Source organism: Phascolarctos cinereus, unplaced genomic scaffold, assembly GCF_003287225.1.
Source record: "Phascolarctos cinereus isolate Bilbo 61053 unplaced genomic scaffold, phaCin_HiC Scaffold_726;HRSCAF=1367, whole genome shotgun sequence".
Taxonomy (NCBI): Eukaryota; Metazoa; Chordata; class Mammalia; order Diprotodontia; family Phascolarctidae; genus Phascolarctos; species Phascolarctos cinereus.
The window spans coordinates 4,485,812-4,504,876 of record NW_027556098.1 but is presented as its reverse complement, the minus strand read 5'-3'; the positions used below and the strand labels follow the sequence as shown (position 1 = coordinate 4,504,876).

The 19,065-nt window shown below is 37.8% G+C and overlaps 1 protein-coding gene across 1 annotated transcript in view; it reads right to left on the bottom strand.

Moving 5' to 3' along the window:
• ACE2 (angiotensin converting enzyme 2) overlaps positions 1–19,065 on the bottom strand; it is a 66,271-nt gene that overhangs the window by 14,856 nt on the left and 32,350 nt on the right. The window contains 4 exon segments of the mRNA XM_078146094.1: positions 5,828–6,000; positions 6,451–6,573; positions 7,568–7,666; positions 14,334–14,478. Coding sequence (XP_078002220.1) covers positions 5,828–6,000; positions 6,451–6,573; positions 7,568–7,666; positions 14,334–14,478 — 540 coding nt within the window.

Here is a 19,065-nt window from a genome sequence, read left to right as displayed (position 1 = left end):
TCTATAAAAAAATTATAGGTTGTTATGGGAAAAATGATATGATTGTAAAATGCTTAAAACAATGGCATATGTTAGATGTGGCATGATTATTATTTAATGTAATTGTTAAAAGTACTAAGAGTAATAAGATTGGTAATTTCTATATCTGATAATCTGGAAACATAATTGTTGTTATCTGAAGTTTATTGTTTGTGTTACAACTAAAACAATTTAGTTATCATGAAAATTGTAAGATTGTTGGTTATTATTTTAATGCTAAAACTTAAAACTGGTAATTGATTACTCTGTGTGTGTGTTGGAAAAGAGCAATTCTCAGGGCTAGCGGAAAAAGCACAGCCCATAGCAGTTCTAAAGGTAGATGGGGTGGGTAAGGCAGCCCCTTTCTGGGATCCCTATTGATCTTCCTTAATTCTGTAAACTTGCCAAAGAGCTTGTTTGGGTTATGGAGCTCCTAAATGGGGAACTTGGCTTTCTGTGAATTTGCAAGTTTATAGAAATGATCTCCAGTGATTGGCTTTTGCACAAGGACAAGTTTAAATTTGAGATACAAGTCCTGATAAATTTTTGATTAGTGAAACTTGCCATCTGAGATAAAAGCTCTTGGGACCACAACGAATTGTGTTTGAGTTGTCTGAGGGATCATAAAAAATCCATCCATAATCGATAGTCACTGATCCACCATCTGAGAGAAACACCACAAGCTACTCAAAGAGAACGTGACTGTTACAGGTGGAGGTTTTCATCTAGAAAAGCTGAGAGGACAGTCTTAGCCTCAGCCTAGGACAAGATCCTCTTGGCTCAGTTTCCCCATTGTGTTCCTTTGAAAAGGAATGTTTTCCACCTGACTATTCCTGAGTCTTGCCATGCGGTGGAATTGATGCTGCATGGTTGTAAAACTGTTTTGTCCTTGCTTTTCCTTTTTTTGGCAAATTTTTGTACTCAAAGCAAATAGACGGTAAAAGACATGAGCACAGTGCAAGTATGTGAAATTTTGCTGCTTTCAATCTGAATGTGTACTCATCCCATATCCCGAATAGTTGGATAAATTAGTACTCCTGCACAGTCATGTGAAAGATTAAATCCCTGGAATAGAACATTCTTTCTGAATGATCTGGAAATAATTAGACAAAGGGAAAAAGTTTGTGAAACAAAGGTATAAACACAATGTTGAATCATTATCCCACAGACTAAGGCTAAGATACATCTGAGCTACTATTTTAAAGTGTGTGTTTCAGATCTGAGCTATTCAGCCTAAGATTATATTCCTTTCTATTTCTTAAGCAACTTAGGAAATAGGTATTGGCCTAGACATCTGCCCATTACTAAAAATATGTCTGTAAGGAATGAGGTCCTTAAATGTTTCAAAATGATGTAAGAATAATTGGGTATTGGTACAACTGATTGAAGGATCTAGTTGTTATTCTATTAATTACTGAAACTAACTGAGAGACATCTTCAGTTTGGGAAAAAGAATGTCAGTGAAATTTTCTTAGAGGGAGGTAACTTATGGAATATTTTTGCAGTAATGGAAGAGTCAGCTTCATTTAAAGTTTATTACTATTGTGGAAATAATCTTATAATGCATTCCCTGTGGTACAAACGTTTTATTGCGAACAACTTGATATGTACTGATTTGGAATTAATGAAGAATTCTCTCATATATCAGGGCCTCAATTAGAAATTAAAAGAAAAAAAATTTTTTTCAACCCAGGCCTCTTTTAGGCTAAAGACTGAGTTGGGTGGTGGGCTGTATGGGCAGGGCTCTTAAGGCAGGGACTAGAGGACATGGGGAAGTCTAGGCCACCTTCTGTCTTGTGTTTTGATAAGGAGTGACTTTGAAGTTGAATAGAATCTGGATGTGGCCTGAGGCTATCAGACCAGTGATAGACTGTGGAAGGCTAAAGTTCCAGGCTATTGTGGTGGGAGTGGCCCCAGGAGACTGCTGGACCTGATAGAGGGGTTCAGAAAGAAAGAAGGGTTTCTTTTTTGTGGGGGTCTGTTTCAAGTTTTAAATATACTGCTTACATATTTCTGAATTTTCTTATATGGTGTGATCTGGTAAGCAATTGTATCAACTATGTTGTTGGAAGGACAATTTCTCTTATAATCTGGAATGCTGTTAGATTAAGAATTGTGCTGTCAGAGAAAGATAAAAAGGAATAGGTCAGGTTCTTGGGGCATTCTATATGATCTCATTCTGTAACATTTCCTTTTAAGTACTGTGATTTAAGAAATGAGAACTTCCAAGTTTTGTCTATGTTTAAAGGAAAATTTTAGCTGGGATTATTTGGCTCTCACTTATGAAGTTTAAAATTGTTATTGGAGTTATTGTTTAAGCCAAGCACTGGTAAAAGTATATATTTTGTGTGTATGTGTGTGTGAAAAGAAACTTGGTAATTATGTAAAAAAAGATTTTGTAAAATCTTATAATTCTTATCAACCTTGTGCAGGAGTTTTATGTTATGGAACTCTTACTGAATAAGTGGCTCATTACAGACACCTTTTTGACTAGAGAATTTAGGTAACTAGGAATTTTGTGGTAATCCAGAAATTGTAAGCTGTTTTTAAGAAAGAGAGATACTTTAATGAAAAAAGTTTTGATGAAATCTTTGATATTCTTTTAGAGGGCCTACTAAATTTCTATTTGTAAGAAAATTACGTCCAAACTTAATATGAACTTAGAGTTTCATTCCTGGGTTTGCTGTGTCCTTGGATTGAACTTAACTGGGTACTTTTAGAGAAATAGCCTCAATGGAAGCAGCATCAGAGATCTAAGACTAGTGATTAATACTAAAGCATCTAAATTTCTGTAATAAGCTGTAAGTTGGAAAGATCTTACTGTTTTGATCTCAATTCATTCCATGGCCTAGCAATAGTTAAAATTACTGTTTGAACTTATCATATGTGTAAGATTCAAATTCTGAAAGTGTCTCATTCTTTCAGATTAAGTATGGTTAGAGAGGGATAAATAAGCTTGAGAAACAGAGAGGCAAATCTATTTAGAGTTGCAACTTATGATCTTAATGGAAATTTGATTTTACTCAGGATGTTATTAAGAACCAGAACATGTATAAGAAATTATGCAAAGAGCTCACTTTGGAGATGTTCTCTAATTAATGTGAAACTATAGTCCTGATGAGGGGAATTTGCTATCCAAGACTTTGGGGACTGTTAACGAATTATTATTCTGAGTCTAACTCCAGGTATTGTTAACAAGGAACTGATTGAGCTACTGACCCACGACATCAGCAACCTGCAAAGTTGGTTTGTGAGCTGCATCTATGAGCTGCAAGAGGGTATTCTCATGGGAAGGTCAGGAGAATGACTTTTCTGCATGGCTGAGGTAGGATTCTCCTGACTCAATTTCCCCATTATGATAACTGGCAGACTTTAAACCTGTCTCAATGCAGTTGGTTACTATATAACTTCTGCCTAGAATTGACATGAATCTAAGGAAGCATTGTTCCCTTACTTTAGTAATGTCCCTGTTCTTTCATGGCAAATTCCTATAATCATAAGTTTTATAAGCATAAATATCAAATCTATTAAACAACAGATTGATGCAGGAACATCTGAGGTTAGTATAGTAAGATACAAGTATGAGATTGAGTTGTTTGCCAAGAATTTCAGAATTAAGTATTCAGTCCTGACACCTGTTACTAGAATATTCCTGTATAAGTCAGGATCCTTTAATTTCCCATAATGGTATGGGAATAATTAGGCCAGGAGATTGTAGAACCAAGATATTATTCTGTTCCTTAGTGGAATCTCATCCTCCTGATGGGGGGATATAAATAGGAATGAATAATGAATTAATGCAAGGTATAAAACTAGAAGTAATGCAGAGTGTAAGGTTAGGTTCTAATTTTTCTAATCTGCGTTTCTTAAAACATGACAATTGTCCAATGTTCTAATTTAGATCTTGTAATGGTGGAGACATGGGGGTTGAGTTAACTTTCATTATTTGCCCTGATTATTGGCAAGGTAATTTGAAAATTGGGTTAAGATCAATCTTGTAGGAGAAGTGGACACAAGAAGGAGGATTTCTACAAGAAGAGAGTCTGCTGGACACTGTTTGAACAGCACTTAGACCAGAAGACTTCACTGGATGATATCCAGTGTATGAGAAGAAGCTTCTGAAGCTTTAAATGGACAATTTATCGTTACTTTTGGGTCTCTGTATCTGTACTTAATAAGGGGGCTGCCCCCTTTCTAACTTATCGATGCGTCAGTCAGTTCCTTCCTTCCTTCTCCCATATTGTTTTAAGCTCCTCAAATCCCTTGAAGAAATGTTGCCCAGCAGCACATTCCCAGACAGAACCATCACTAAGGCATTGCAAGGTTTAACCACTTTAGCTGAGGAGTTGGCAGAGAACTCTGGGACAGATAACTGATTAAAGGGATAGTTAGAATCCTGGTTTGGCAAATGGAAAGGAATGGCTGTATCCATTCAGGAGTATTAACTGCTGTAGGATGTTGTATAGTTCCATGCACTAAAGGACTGTTACGGCAATTGATAGAGACATCCCTCATTAAAGATTATCCCAGTAAAAGCTACGGTGGGAGTTCAAATGGCAGGCTCTGGCAATATAAGGATGATGACTGAAAGTACCAACGAGACTTTCCCCAGTGATGGAGTATGCGAAATCACGTTAAAGATATTAGCAGATAAGGAAATTGGGAAGGCGTGGAAACCAAATTTTTATTAAAAGAAAATGAGGGGAATTGTGAGAAATGGTAACAGCTGGTTTTCACAGACTCTATAGGAACAATGAATATTGCAAAAACAGATATTACATAGGACATGGAGGAAAGTACAAAATCAGGATGAGAGGAGGAAGGGCAGAATGACCCTATCCAATCATATGGCTGGAAGAACTCTATAAGTTCCTCTTGAAGGCGGCCCAGGCTGAAACCTGCTCAAACTGGTCAGGTTCAAGGGATGGTCACTGACTTTTTGTTAGTATGCAGGCTCAATAAGCCTCATACATATTATCCAACACACCCCAGACAGGGATTTTTATTCATTTACATAACATGGGACATATGATGAGGGTAGAGAGAACATATCAAGGAGAGACAGAAGTGGGTGGGACAGGAAGACTGTAACCTGGAAGAGTTTGGGCCAATCCGAGGTCTAAGGGAAGGACTGGATAGAATGATAGTATAAAGCTTGCTCTTGCTCCTGTATTGGGACGCTTCTCTCATTAAAGGGAACATATCTATTTCTTTCAAGAAACATAATAAATGATTCTTCTTTCACTCTGGACAATAGTTTCATTATTGGCTGAGAACTAAGCCATTTTACTTGGTGGGGAGGGGACTCGGTGGGTCTATTTATAACATCCACTTTCCAGAACTGCCTTCTCATGTTTTCTTCCACTTTTTGTTCTTTTTTCTTTCCATTTTCCCTTCTCTTCTTTTCTTTGTCCCTCTTTCTTTAGTATACAAAATGGCAGATGAGTGGGAGCAACAGCTTCAAACTCCGGGATCTTACAATATATTTAATGCAACATCAATGATTAGATCAATCAAAGAATCACAGAACTTTGGAAGTAGAAAAGACCTCAGAAATCACCCAGTGAATTCCCATCTTTTTACAGACAAAGACTCAATCAATAAATGTTTAATGAGCACCTACTGTGTGCACAGCATAGAATAGAGGATGCACACCATCAGAGATAATGCAATATTCATCCATTCATTCCCCAAATATTCACTTAGCACTTACTCTGTGGAAGTGATTATACTATGTATGTGGAATGACCAACAGGAGACAGTAGAAGATAGAAGAATTTAAGCCCTGAAATGATTATCTGGTACTTACAAGGACTCCAGTCAGTATTCCAACCCACAAACTCATCCTTGTTTTGTTCTTTCAGCCATGTGAATAAGGGCTCAAAGTATTCGAGCAATGGTGTAGCATTCATCATCTTATTTCCTACCGTATTTTCTAATGCTACTGTCCAAGGTTCTGATTTTCCCAGCTTCAGCATATCACTGTACATGAAAAGAAAGGTGTTCAGAGCCATTTGAGAGATTCTAGATCTGCAGCAAATGAACAATACAAGGTAAGTTTCCTTTCTACTCACTGCCTCACGTGACTTTGTTACTGGCAACTAAATAAACAAGGTCCTTTGATTTGGGGGTTTTCTCCTATCCACACCTACCCATGTCTCTCTGTCTTCCCTCTACACAGCAGTCAGTGGTAGCCCTGTAGTTGTGATAGACAGAGAGTGACTTCTCCCAGTGAGAACCATCCATCCAATGTTGTTCCCTCCTAGCTCATTAAAAACTGAACATTCGTAACACAAAATAACTGGAGAAAGAACCCTGAGATAGGGCTCTTTTTCCTTTCCTTTTTCATAAAGGCAATCCATTGAAAAGCTAGACAGGAAAGTAAGCCACACTAGAGAATGGAGGAATGGAAAGGAGGGTATGGCGTCTTACAGCAACTTTGTCCCCGCTGCAGTTGAATTGGTGATGTCACACTTATGAAGAGCAGCTGAGGGCTGGGCAATTCTACAAAGAGCTTCGTGGAACTGGAATTGATAAATAGTCCTTGTGTAATATCTAAACAAGAAACAAAAAACAATCTCAATGTTAATTCCTTGAGGACAATCACAACTGGACATGGAAGCCGAAATCATGCCTTACATTCTCCCTCCTCACACCACATAGCCTGAAATCTAGCGATACTGCTCTCCTTGCTGTTCCCCACATGTGAAACTCCATCTCCTGACTCTAGGCATTTTCACTGACTTCCTGGGATACTCTTTCTCCTCATCTTAGCTTCCTTTAAGACTTAGCAAAAATCCCGCCTTCTATCTCCTTCAATTCTTGAGCCTTCCTTCTGTTATCTAATTTATCCTATATAAGCTCATTTGTATATAGTTGTTTGCATGATGTCTCCCCCGTTAGACTAGACTGTGGGCTCCTTGAGGGCAGGGACTGGCTTTTGTCTTTCTTTGTATCCCCAGCACTTAGCACAATGCCTATCATTTATATTACTTAATAAATGCTTATTTACTGATTGACTGACTAACTGATTGAAATTCCCATAGATCCTAGCCAAAGAGTGCCCTTTCCAAACCATGGCCCCTAGAAAATCCTTATTGTGTTTCCTGCTGTTATGGACCGTCATCCCTAGAAGCACTGAAAGACCTGCTTGGCAGCAAACCTTTCACTGCTTTGAGACAGTCTCTACAATATATGACTTGATCAGGAGCTATGGATTATAATTCTTGATTTGCTCTCAATTAGTGGTATGGTCCTGGACAAATCACTCCCCTCTAAGGCTCACTTTTCTCCTCTCTAAAATGAGAGGGTTAAACTAGGTTAAGAACCTGGAATCCAGTGAACTTGGATGGGAAAAAATTACATTTTTATTTCAATATAATTGGCTTCCTTTATTTCAATATAACCCTATGTATTCTATTGCATGCATTTAAAAACATTCTGAGAAGAGGTCCACCAGTTTCACCAGACTGCCAAAGGGGGTCTGCCACACTACAGTGAGTTGTCTATGGAAGTATCACATAGTAAACAATGAGGATGAAGACATTACCTGATGAAGGAATAATCATTAGCAACATGAAACAGAGTAGCAGGGTCACAGTAGGTTTCATCATGAGGCAGGGGCTCCACCACGCCAACTATTTCACGCCTTGGGAGGGAAAAAAGAAGGGATTTTTTTATAGTGGGAAAAGTTCGTCCCCAGAAGGCAAAATAAGCAGCTATTTGAGACAATGAATATTGCCTTGTAAGCCAATGATGTTGATGTTGGCATAAGACAGAGCTTGGCAAACTGTAGCTCATGGGTTAAATCCCTTTTGTACTGCTTGCAAGCTAAGAATGGTTTTTACATTTTTTAATGCAATAAAACTTTATTTAAAAATATAAAAACCATTCTTATTATGTCTCTTAGGTCACACAAAATCAGGAGGTAGGCTGGATTTGGTTCCAGGGACCATAGTTTGTGGATCATAAGGGATCAAAGAGAGGCAGCAGGATATTAGGGGTAGAAAGTTGGCCTCAAGTCAGGAGAACCTAAGTTCAAGAACTCCTTCTGACACATACTGTCTGTGTCACCTGGGCAAGTCACTTCTCAACGTCTCAAGCAATTCTCTCAAAAAAGGTGCTCTTTTTATTCATCTAGCTAAAACTTTTAAAGTTTTTTTTTTAATTTAACAACTAAAATTTACTTCAAAAACCCAAATTTTAAAAAGAAACTTAAAACAACAAGCTTTTGCTGTAGAACCTGGTACTTTGTACCAGACATGTGCAAAGATTCAATTAATTTTCATGATATTTATCTTTGACCAGATAATGAGCTAATCAACCAAAATGACCACAATAGATTAAAGTTTCCTACCTTCCTGTCCTAGAAAATGAGACACTCACTAGGTGTTCTGGGATTCAATTCCTTGGTCACATCATTATAAATAATTGATAAAGCCAAATTTGTGCTCAATGGACCAAATCATGAGTAAGTCAAGGTACTGTTGAGATAATATCCTTCTTAGTTTGTCTTTTTTACATATGTTAATTCTGAAAAGACTTTCACGTGAACAGCTTCTTACTTGTAAGAATTCAAATAGACTTGTAAAACTCCCAGAAGATGGAAGACAGAATCCAATTAAGTCAATCTCTGGTGATGTTTGCAGTGCTACCTTTAGGAACACATCTGCCATAACCCTGAAGCAATCAACTTAAACTTTCAACTTATCCAATGATACTAAATTTATTGTCAGTGATTCTCATGTCATTCCTGCTAATGTCTAAGCTCAGGAGTTTTCCCATTACAATCACAATTTTACAAATTTCTTGTTCAAAATACAGGTTAGTATCAGGAGTCACCAAGTTTGTTGCTACTCAGCTGCTTCAGTTGTGTTCGACTCCCCATTTGAGGTTTTCCTGGCAAAGATACTGGAGTGGTTTGTCATTTCCCTCTTCAGTTCATTTTATAGATGAGGAAACTGAGGCAAACAGGGTGAAATGACTTGCCCAGGTTCACACACTTATTAAGTGTCTGAGAAGCCAGATCTGAACTCAGGAAGGTAAGTGACTCCAGGCCCAGCACTCTACTGTGCCACCTATCTGCTGCACCGCCTATCTGCCCCATCTCTCCCTACCACACCCAAGTTCAGGGAGTAAGTAAAATGAAATAATTCTTTCCAACTTCTCAGGTCAGTGTCAGGAGTCACTGAGTTTAGGAGTAAACAAAATGAAGAAATTCCTTCTAACTCCTCTTTTGTATCAAAACAAAATGATGCTGGGATTCAAATTTTCCATCAATGTAAGGGTGGGGTTCAAACCACTCCATTTGGTTCTGGTGCCTTGACTAGCATATTTTGATTGAATTAATAAATCAGAAGTGGGTAAGAACAAGGCCTATATACCTCCTTGAATCAATCAAAGCCAATGTGTTCAGAGACTGAGTTATGTCCTAAACAATTTATATATAAAGAAGATACATCAATACCCAACAAAATAGATATTCTGAATTTTTAGATTTAAAAGAAAGCAAGGAGCAAAGGGAAAAGTAAACAGTGGCTGAGAAAGGAGATACTGAGAAGAGTTGTTGACTCTAAAGCCATATTAAAGAGGAAGGCCTGGGCTGAGGGAAATCCCAAGAAAATCCTCAACTTGTCCTGAATCCTATCTATCCAATAGTCCTTGTAAAATAAGCTCTTATCTTATTACCCAAATGTTTCCAGTAAACTGAATTTTTGTCTTAAATAAAAAGTGGCAGGGTTTGAACGATCATTCCCTACATACATTTTTGAACTGTCATTGAAAATAGAAAAAAAGCTGAAAAGTTTTGCTGTTGTCCAGTCGGGTCCTCTTTGTGACCCCATTTGGGGTTTTCTTGGCAGAAATATTGGAGTAGTTTGCCATTTTCTTCTCTAGCTCATTTTACAGATGAGGAAACTGAGGCAAACAGGGTTAAGTGACTTGGTTGGGGTCATACAGGTATTAAGTATCTGAGGCCATATTTGAACTCAGATCTTCCTGACTTCAGGCCCAGTACTCCATCTACTGCACCACCTAACTGCCCAAGGCTGCCCAAAAAGTAGTGATTGTTGTTATATTTCTATTATTCCAGCAACCTAGGAAGGCTGAGACTGGTAGATCTCTTGAGTTCAGGAGTTCTGAGCTTCAGTGAACTAAACTAATTCAGTGTCCCATAAGTCTGGCATCTATATGATGAGTCTTCAACATGTCTAAGGAGGGGTAAACCAGACCAGGTTGGAAAGACAGTCAGCTAAATCTCCTCTGCCAAGCAGTCGTGGGATCGGGCACATCAGTAGCCTCTGAGAGAGATAACCCAATCTTTAAAAAAAATCGATTAAAAGTATTCTGGGCTACTTCTCAAAATGAAAAAAAAAATTGCAAGCTTTTCATCTCTCTCTGGGGCACTCAGGTGACGTAGTAGGTAGAGAACCAAGCTGGGAGTTAGGAAGACTCATCTTGAGTTCAAATCTGATCTCAGATAGTTATTAGCTGTATGATCCTGAGCCACTTAACACTGTTTGCTGTAGTTTCCTCATCTGTAAAATGAGCTAGAGAAGGAAATGGCAAACCACTCCAGTATCTTTGCCAAGAAAACTCCAAATAGGGTCGCAAAGAATCAGACTTTCATCTCTGTCATTGCTAAAAATAAATTGGGACATAGAGTCTGAAGAGCCTCACCCATTTTTACCACCAACTGGAGCATAATATGTGAAAGGCAAAAGTTAACTTAAATGAATGTAGCTCATGGGATAAGAACCCAGGATTTATTTTAACATCAGCAAGATGAATTATTTTAATAATCTCTTGAAAAGCTAAAAAAATGAAGGCATAGTTTTGTTTTACAGCAGTGATTGTTCAGCTAACAGCAACTTCAAAGACTTCAGTTGGAACCCTATTTCTTGTGAAATCTTATCCATTACTGTATTTTGCACAAGGCTGCCCTCCATGAAGGCATAATGAGTTCACATAACACTAAAAAAATTGAATTTAGTTTGTAGAAGTAAAATTGACACATCCTGGCAACAATTTGGATGGGAAGGGGTAAGATAGTGAGAAGTCAGTGATAGGTTACTAGCCTGAGGGACTAGGAGGATGGTGTTGCCCTCTATAGTAACAGGGAAGTAAGAAGGAGGAAAGGGTTTAGGGGGAAAGAGAATGAGTTCTGTTTTGGACATGTTGAGTTTAAGATATCTACTGGACATCCAGTTTGAGATGTCTGAAAGGCCAGTTGAACACAGAAGATTGGAGGTTAGAAGAAAGATTAGGGTAGGATAGGAAGGTTTCAGAACCATCAGCATAGAGATAGTAATTAAATCCATGGCAGCTGATGAAATCACCAACTGAAATAGTATATGAGAAGAGAAGAGAGTCCAAGATAGAACCCTGAGGAACACCTATGGTTAGAGGGTGTGATCTGGATCAGGATCCAGAAAAGGAGACTGAGGAGTGGTCAGATAGGTGGGAGGAAAGCCAGGAGACAAGAGTATCCTGAAAACCTAGAGAGAAGATAGTACCAAGGAGGAGAAAGCGATCGACAGTGTCAAAGGCTGGAGAGAGTTCAAGGACAATGATGATGGAGAAAAGGCGTAATTGGCAACCAGTCAATTTAAGGATGATATTTAACGGTTTAAAAATAAACTGAGGGGCAGCCAGGCGGCACAGTGGATAGAGCACTGGACCTGGAGTCAGGAGGACCTGAGTTCAAATACAGCCTCAGACACTTGACACTTACTAGCTGTGTGACCCTGGGCAAGTTACCAGTTGCCTCACCAAAAAGCCAACCCCCCCCCCCCAAACTAGACTGAGCATCAACTGTTTATAGCATCTGAACAAACAAAATATTCAACTGGACAATGTTTTTCATCATCAAAACATGGCCCCAAAGTGGATATTTGACCATGGTATTTATAGAGATGTCATCAGCAATTACTGAAACTATTTTTCTAATTAATACAGACACAATCATTTGTTGCACAACATTGGGCAAGGCCAATATCAAATCATTTTAGAGGTGATTAGTTAGCATTGCAAGTAGATAGTTGCATGTACATGCCTTATCACTGTGAATCATATCTTAATCAGATTTACAAGATTTAGAAATAAGCCTTTCTCAGAATTGTTAGCTTTTTCACTGTGATCCCTGACCAGTTTCTCACCTTAGGCCAAACACAACAAAGTCACAATCAATGACTTAATTAGACTTTGGTTATATTATCATTCTTATTTAGACAAATAAGGCTGCTTGACCACATTCAACAATACATCAATAGGTTTTCCTTCATTAAAACTTAACCATTAAAATTAACTCGACAGTTTTATTGACTTTTATAACATTTTTTATTCTTCTGGTAGTTTCAGAATCCCTTATCAGTGCTGGATCTGGGTGACTTTTATTTGGTGTATCATCAGAGGAAAAGAAATAGCAGTAAAAACCAAAATATTTCATCTTATATAAAAATCACATATACTTTTCATACCAATTAGATGGAAAACTTTTTTTTCTTTTGCTAGGAAACATAAAAAGTACAGGGTGATAAGGAAAGCTAGAAAATTGAAACTGTCATTCTAATTTTTTTTTAATATCACAGACTGCATCATCATTTACAATGTTTGATAATTTTGATATGGGAACTAGCAAAATATTCTGTAGCTGTCAATAGCATGTGCATTGCTCAGCTATTTCTCTACTGTCTCCTAAATAAGATTATAAGCTGTTGGAGAGGAAGAATAAACAGGGTAATAGATTTAGAGCTAGAGGGATCCTTTGGGGTCATTTAGTTCCACCTTCTTTTTTTTTAAAACAGATGAGGAAAAGGACGCCTAGGGAGGGAAGTGACTTGCCCAAAGAGGCTAAGAGGCATAGAGAGGCTAGCCTTCCTGTCAATGTTGACAACTTAATATAGTCTCAATTAAATTGCCTATTATGAATAAAAATACATTTAAGAGACAAACTGTGAATCTCATAAATAAGAAAGGGCCAGGCTTCTTGTCCTTATCTCTCTGACACCAAATCACATCATTAATTTATCAATCCAGGGAAAAGAATCCATTAAGCTAATCTGGATTCATGTAAATTAATTTTTCCGCTTTTCAACTGATATTGTTAGGCCAAATTACATAGTCTCAATGAAACTGGACTCAAAACTAGAATTAGATTATAGAGATAGAGCTACCTCTCTGGTCACAAATGAAGACTGATTCATTTTTTTTTTAATGGAGCCAATTAGGAATCAGTTCTTAAACAACTTCTTGTTGTTTAGTCATTCCTAACTTCTTATGACCCCCCATCTGGGGTTTTCTTGGCAAAAGTATTGAAGCAATTTACCATTTCCTTCTCCAACTCATTTTACAGATGAGGAAATTGAGGAAAACGGGTTAAATAACTTGCACAGCTAGTAAGTATCTGAGGTCAAATTTGAACTCAGGTCTTCCATACTCCAGGCCCAGCACTTTGTCTACTGTGCCACCTAGCTGCCCTAGAAACAGACTACTTCAGGTCATGTCTCTTAGTATTATAAAACTCTTTGTCTATGCTTCCTTTCTTTTGTTCATGCTGCTCCATATTTTCCCCCTTCCTGGAGTTTCCTCTCCTCTCTGCTTGTCTAAATCCTCTATGACACAGCTCAAGCTCAACCACTACTATGAAGAGTCCAAAAAAACTTCACCTAGTCTGCAATGATTCTCTCTCTGTCTCTCTGTCTGTCTGTCTCTCCCCACTAAGTTCCTGTTATCATCTATTCTCTACAACACTACTGGGCACTTACATGCTGCCTTATTAGTATTATTATTTCCATTTTTATATGCATATATGAGCTAACAGATGGTCAGTAAAAATGGCTTATTGATGCCAAAGAGATATAAAAATAACACATAAAAGGCTTCTCACAGTGTTGGATAAAGCCTCAGTGTTGGATTTATGGGGAAACATGAACAGGAATTAATGATACTGAATGAAAAGCCAAGGCTTTTGATCTGTATCTATCCATGGAGTTAGTACCCATGGATTCACCAAAGTACCAAAAATTTCTTCCTCTCCAGCAAGATTATAAACTCTTTGAAGACAGGTACCTTTTCCTTTGATTTCCCCTATGTAAGTCCCTAATACAGGGGTGGGGAACCTGTAGCCTTGAGGTTCACGTGGCCCTCTAGGCCCTCAAGTGTGGCCTTTTGACTGAATTAAGTTTGGATTCTGTCAAAGGGCTGCAGTTGAGGACCTAGAGGGCCACATGTGGCCTCGAGGCCACAGGTTATCCACCCTTGCCTTAACCCAGTGCCTGGCCCCATAGCAAAGACTCAGAGAACACTTGTTAGCTTACTTCATCTCCCACCATTTTTTTATCCATTCCTCTTTGGAAATTTCACCACTGAAGACCAACCATCTCCACTTCTCCAGCATGTAAGTAAAGGGCATTGTTGCAACAATGGTGAGGGCTTGCTTGAATAGGAAATTTATTTCTGTATCTGAAAGTTAAAATGGCAAAAGAGTAGACATTAAGATGAGGGTGCCAAGTGATAATTTGAACTAAGAATGTCTCTTCTATCACAAATATTAATTATTCTTTAACACATATTTTTCTTTCTATTAGATGACAATAAGCCATATGCAAAATAATGCAATCAATTCTTCATTATCTCTGATATGGTAGTTAGGCCCAGTTTTATTACATAATGAATTTTATTTTTGTAATTAGTTTCTACTTTCTCCCCTATTCCTACCCATTTTTCACTAGAACTAATGGACATTTTTGAATTGTGGTGATGGAGAAGACTTTTGAGAGTCCCTTGGATGGCAAGGGGTCAAATTAGGCAATACTTTATGAAATAAATTCAGGCTACTCACAAGGCAAAATACCAGAGTTGAAGCTTAAATAGTTTGGCCACATAATGAGAAGGTGGGACTCATTAGAAAAGATCCTGATGTTGGGTAAGATTGAAAACAAAAGGAAAAGGGGACAGCAGAGGATGAAATGGATAGTTAGTGTCATGGAAGCAAAGAACATGAACTCGGACAGCCTTCAGGAGAGAGGGGAGGATAGAAGGACCTGGTTTCCTATGGTCCATGGGGTCACAAAGAGTCTGACACAACTGAATGACTGAACCACAACAAAGTGAACAGTGGCCTCAATTGTCACCTTTTAAAAATCTTCTGATGGAGATCCCAACAAGGAAAGAAGGAAGCATTTATTAAATGCCTACTATGTGCCAGGCATGTGATAAGCCCTTTCCAAATATCTCATTTGATCTTCATAACAACCCTGGGAGGTTGGTGCTAGTAGTAGGTGACTTGCTCAGGGCCACAAAGCTACAGAGTGTCTAAGGCTAGATGCAGACTCAGGTCTTCCTGACTCCAGGTACCACTCTTTTATCCACTGAGCCAGCTAGCTCCCTCTAGTAATAAAATAATTAAAAAGTCATAGTCATAGCATTGTAGGCCTAACAGGGCTCTTAGAGATCATTTGAATCAAGTTTTTTTATGGATAAGGAAACTGAGGCCCAGGGCAGAAGCAAAAAATAAGAAAGCAAAAGGCAAGATCTTAGCCTACCTAGACAATGAGTCCCTGAACAATCAAGGAATGACCTTCATATCTACTGAGCTTCTTTCGCTAACAGCTCCAAAATGCTTTCATCTTAAAATACCCCTGCAAATATTACCCCTGTTCACACATTGTCCCGTGGCTTGCCTAATGTCCTGTAGAGTAGTGCCTCTCCCCTCCCAGAAGATGAAGGTAGAGTTTCCAGTTCCCAGATGAATGATTTAATCACTAGACAAGGCACTCTCTCTATTTTAGTGAAATGTATCAAAATCCATAATGTCCTAGATAAGGGTTAGGGTTAGGGTTAGGGATGGAAGATTTTTAAATACAGTAAAAAAGGGGCAATGTCACCTAAGGAAAAATAATGGCCTAGAACTAAGAAGGTCTTTACTTGAATCCCAAATCTTCCTCTCTCCCTTACTGATAGTACACAGTTATAAGATTTAATGCCTGGAGGGAGATTTACATGCCATCAGGTCCAACGCCTTTATTTTACAGTTTACTGTAGCCATACAGATCCAGAGTAGTGCCTAAAGTCACATTGGTAGTAAATGAAAGAGCCAAGAGTCCTCTGACTCCAAATCTGATGCTTTTCTCATTATTTCACAATGTATGAAAAACACTTGCAAACCTTAAAATGATATAAAAATATTAGCTATGATTATTATTAGTAGTACTGCACCATTCTACTTATTACTAAATCATACTGACTCTTGTTAAGCTTCATTTTCCAAATTATCTAGAAAAAAAAAACTACATCTCACAGAGCTGCTTTGAGGGTCAAATGAGATCATATATGTGAAAACACTATGTAACCAGAGAAGAATGATTTAAATGTCAACTAGAATTAAAACAAATCATTGCCTCTAGGGTTGGTTGAGTAATAAATGGTCAGATCTTGGAATAACATCAATGAAATGGTAGTAGAACTAGTTTAAGAGTATGACTTTCCCTGCCCTTTTTCCACTGACATACTTCATAGCAGTATATGAAGACTTCGATGCTGGCCTACCACCAAGAGGATATGGCTCTGAATGTTTTTGGGGATGTTTTTGTTTGTTTGTTTGTTTGCAGTCACTATGATAGAGTTATGCTGATCAAGCTATAACTCCATTCCCAGGCACCTTTTGTGAACTTTCCAAATACTATCTCATTTAATCCTCACAAACAACCCTGGGAGATAAGTGCTATTATTACCCCCATTTTAAAGTTGAGGAGACTAAGGCAAACAGAGGTGAAGTAGGATGGTTGATCCAGGTTAGGGATGTATTGTATGATGGTAGGTGGCATCAAAGGAAAATAATCCATTCCCATCCCCCACCCCTAAGTGATTTCTATAGCACAGCACTCATTAAAACAAACAAACAAACAAACAAACTATTTGTTTGTTAGCTAAGGCCTAAGAGAAAGAGAGGAAAAAGTTTAGGAAGGAAAAAAGTTTTAGGAGGAAAAAGAAGGCTATATCAGTCTGATACAGCATATTTTTAATAGCTATTCAATGAAGGACCCTTAAACTAAATTGGAAGACATTGGGATAGCCTGATTTAGTAATAACAGTTTTATATGTATTTAGTACGTTTCATTAAGAGTAATGAAAGGTTCTTAAGCAATACTAATAACTCCATTAGAAAGCTTTCCTTGTATGGTTTATTGGGGAAAAATAAAACAAAACTAGAATTTCCCCCCATAACTTTATGCAGCATTTTAAAAATCCTCTAATGTATCATAGTTACTTATATATACATATACATACATATACATACATATACATATATATATATACATATACATACATATACATACATATACATATATATATATATATATGATTTCCCCTTATCAAGAGGCTTAATAAAAGCCTCTACTATGTGCTAGGCCCTAATTAGTCTACAAATTCCTTAAGGAAATAGTCCGAGTCCTATACAAATTTTTTATCTCCTCCAGTATCTCTAGCATGTTATTTTGCACACAATATTTAGATAGGCAGATAGAAAGGTAGATAAATAGAAAGGTAGCTAGCTAGATGGATTGATGGATGGGTGGGTGGATAGATAGATAAAAACTGATTAAACTATTACTAGGTGACAGGCACTGTGCTAAATGCTGGGGATAAAAATACAAGTAAATAGTATACTTGCTGCCCTCAAGCAGTTTACCGTCTATTGGGGGAGTTGGGGCCGGAAAAGAGGCAAGTACGAGTGAAGCACATATGTATTTAACAAATTGATAAATGTCTGCAGAATGGAATTAAGTTTAAAAAATCTGGCTTCTTGTCTTGATTCTGGATTAAATTGTTATCCGTCTCATAAGACAAATTCACTTATTCATTTGTAAAATGGAAAGATTAGGACTTGATAATCTTTAACTTTCCTTCTAGCTCTAATTTTCTATGAATATTTAAGTGCCTCAGTAGATTGTGCTGTCTGAGAAGGTTTATAACTTTAAGGTAGAAGGCAAAAATGAAAAGAAGAAATATTCTCTCCCTCCCTCCTCTGGATCCTACCTTTGAAATGTGGACATGGCCATACTTCCTAAATCACACCTTTCCCTACTCACCTTATAAACCTGCTCCCTCATCACTGTCTTCACTCAACTTAGCGTGCTAGATCAGAAAACAACGCAGAAGAGCACTTAACTACCAAGTAATCATGGTTTTAGTCTAGGAGAAAATAAAAAGCAAAAAGCCAAACAAACAAAAAAGGGGCAGCTAGGTGGTGCAGTGGATAGCGTGCTGGCCCTGAAGTCAGGAGGACCTGAGTTCAAATCCTGCCTCAGACCAAATACCTGACACTTACTAGTTGTGTGACCCTGGGCAAATCACTTAACCCCAATTGCCTAAAAAAAACCCCAAAAACCAACCAAACAAGAAAATAAAGTGGAGGATTCTTAACCAAATAACTTAGCCTTCTCTTTTATTAAAAGGTTTATGAGCATTATTAATTTAAAAAATCAAAACTAAATAGACTGAAGCATACTATTTTTCAATTTTCTTCTTTCATTTTTAAAAATTTGTTTTTTCTTGCACAAAATGACTAATATGGAAATTTTTTACATGACTGCACATGTATAAACTAGAGAAGCCTTTCCCTATTGCCCCAGTCATTTGTCAGAACTTTTAAGCCCTAACTTCTTAGAGGTTCAAATAAGGGAGTCAGTAACTCACTCTCTCTCTCTCTCTCTCTTCTCTCTCTCTCTCTCTCTCTCTCTCTCTCTCTTTCTCTCCTTCAATCCATCATTCCACTGTTTCCCCTGTGCTCAATCTCTTTCAATGAAACTGAAATCCAGCTTCCTGCACCAACCCCTCTTCTTCTTGAGTTCTCACTGTCCTTCCCCTCCAAGCCAGATTTATCCTGTCCATCAGAACTACAGTTCCAGAAGTCTATACAATTAGGTTCAAGAAGCCCCTTCTTGCTTGCAGAACAGTATCCTCAAAACCTGATTACATAACCTTAAAAATAATCTAACTTGGGCTCTACCACTAACTAACTGTATGATCATGGGCAAATCATAATAT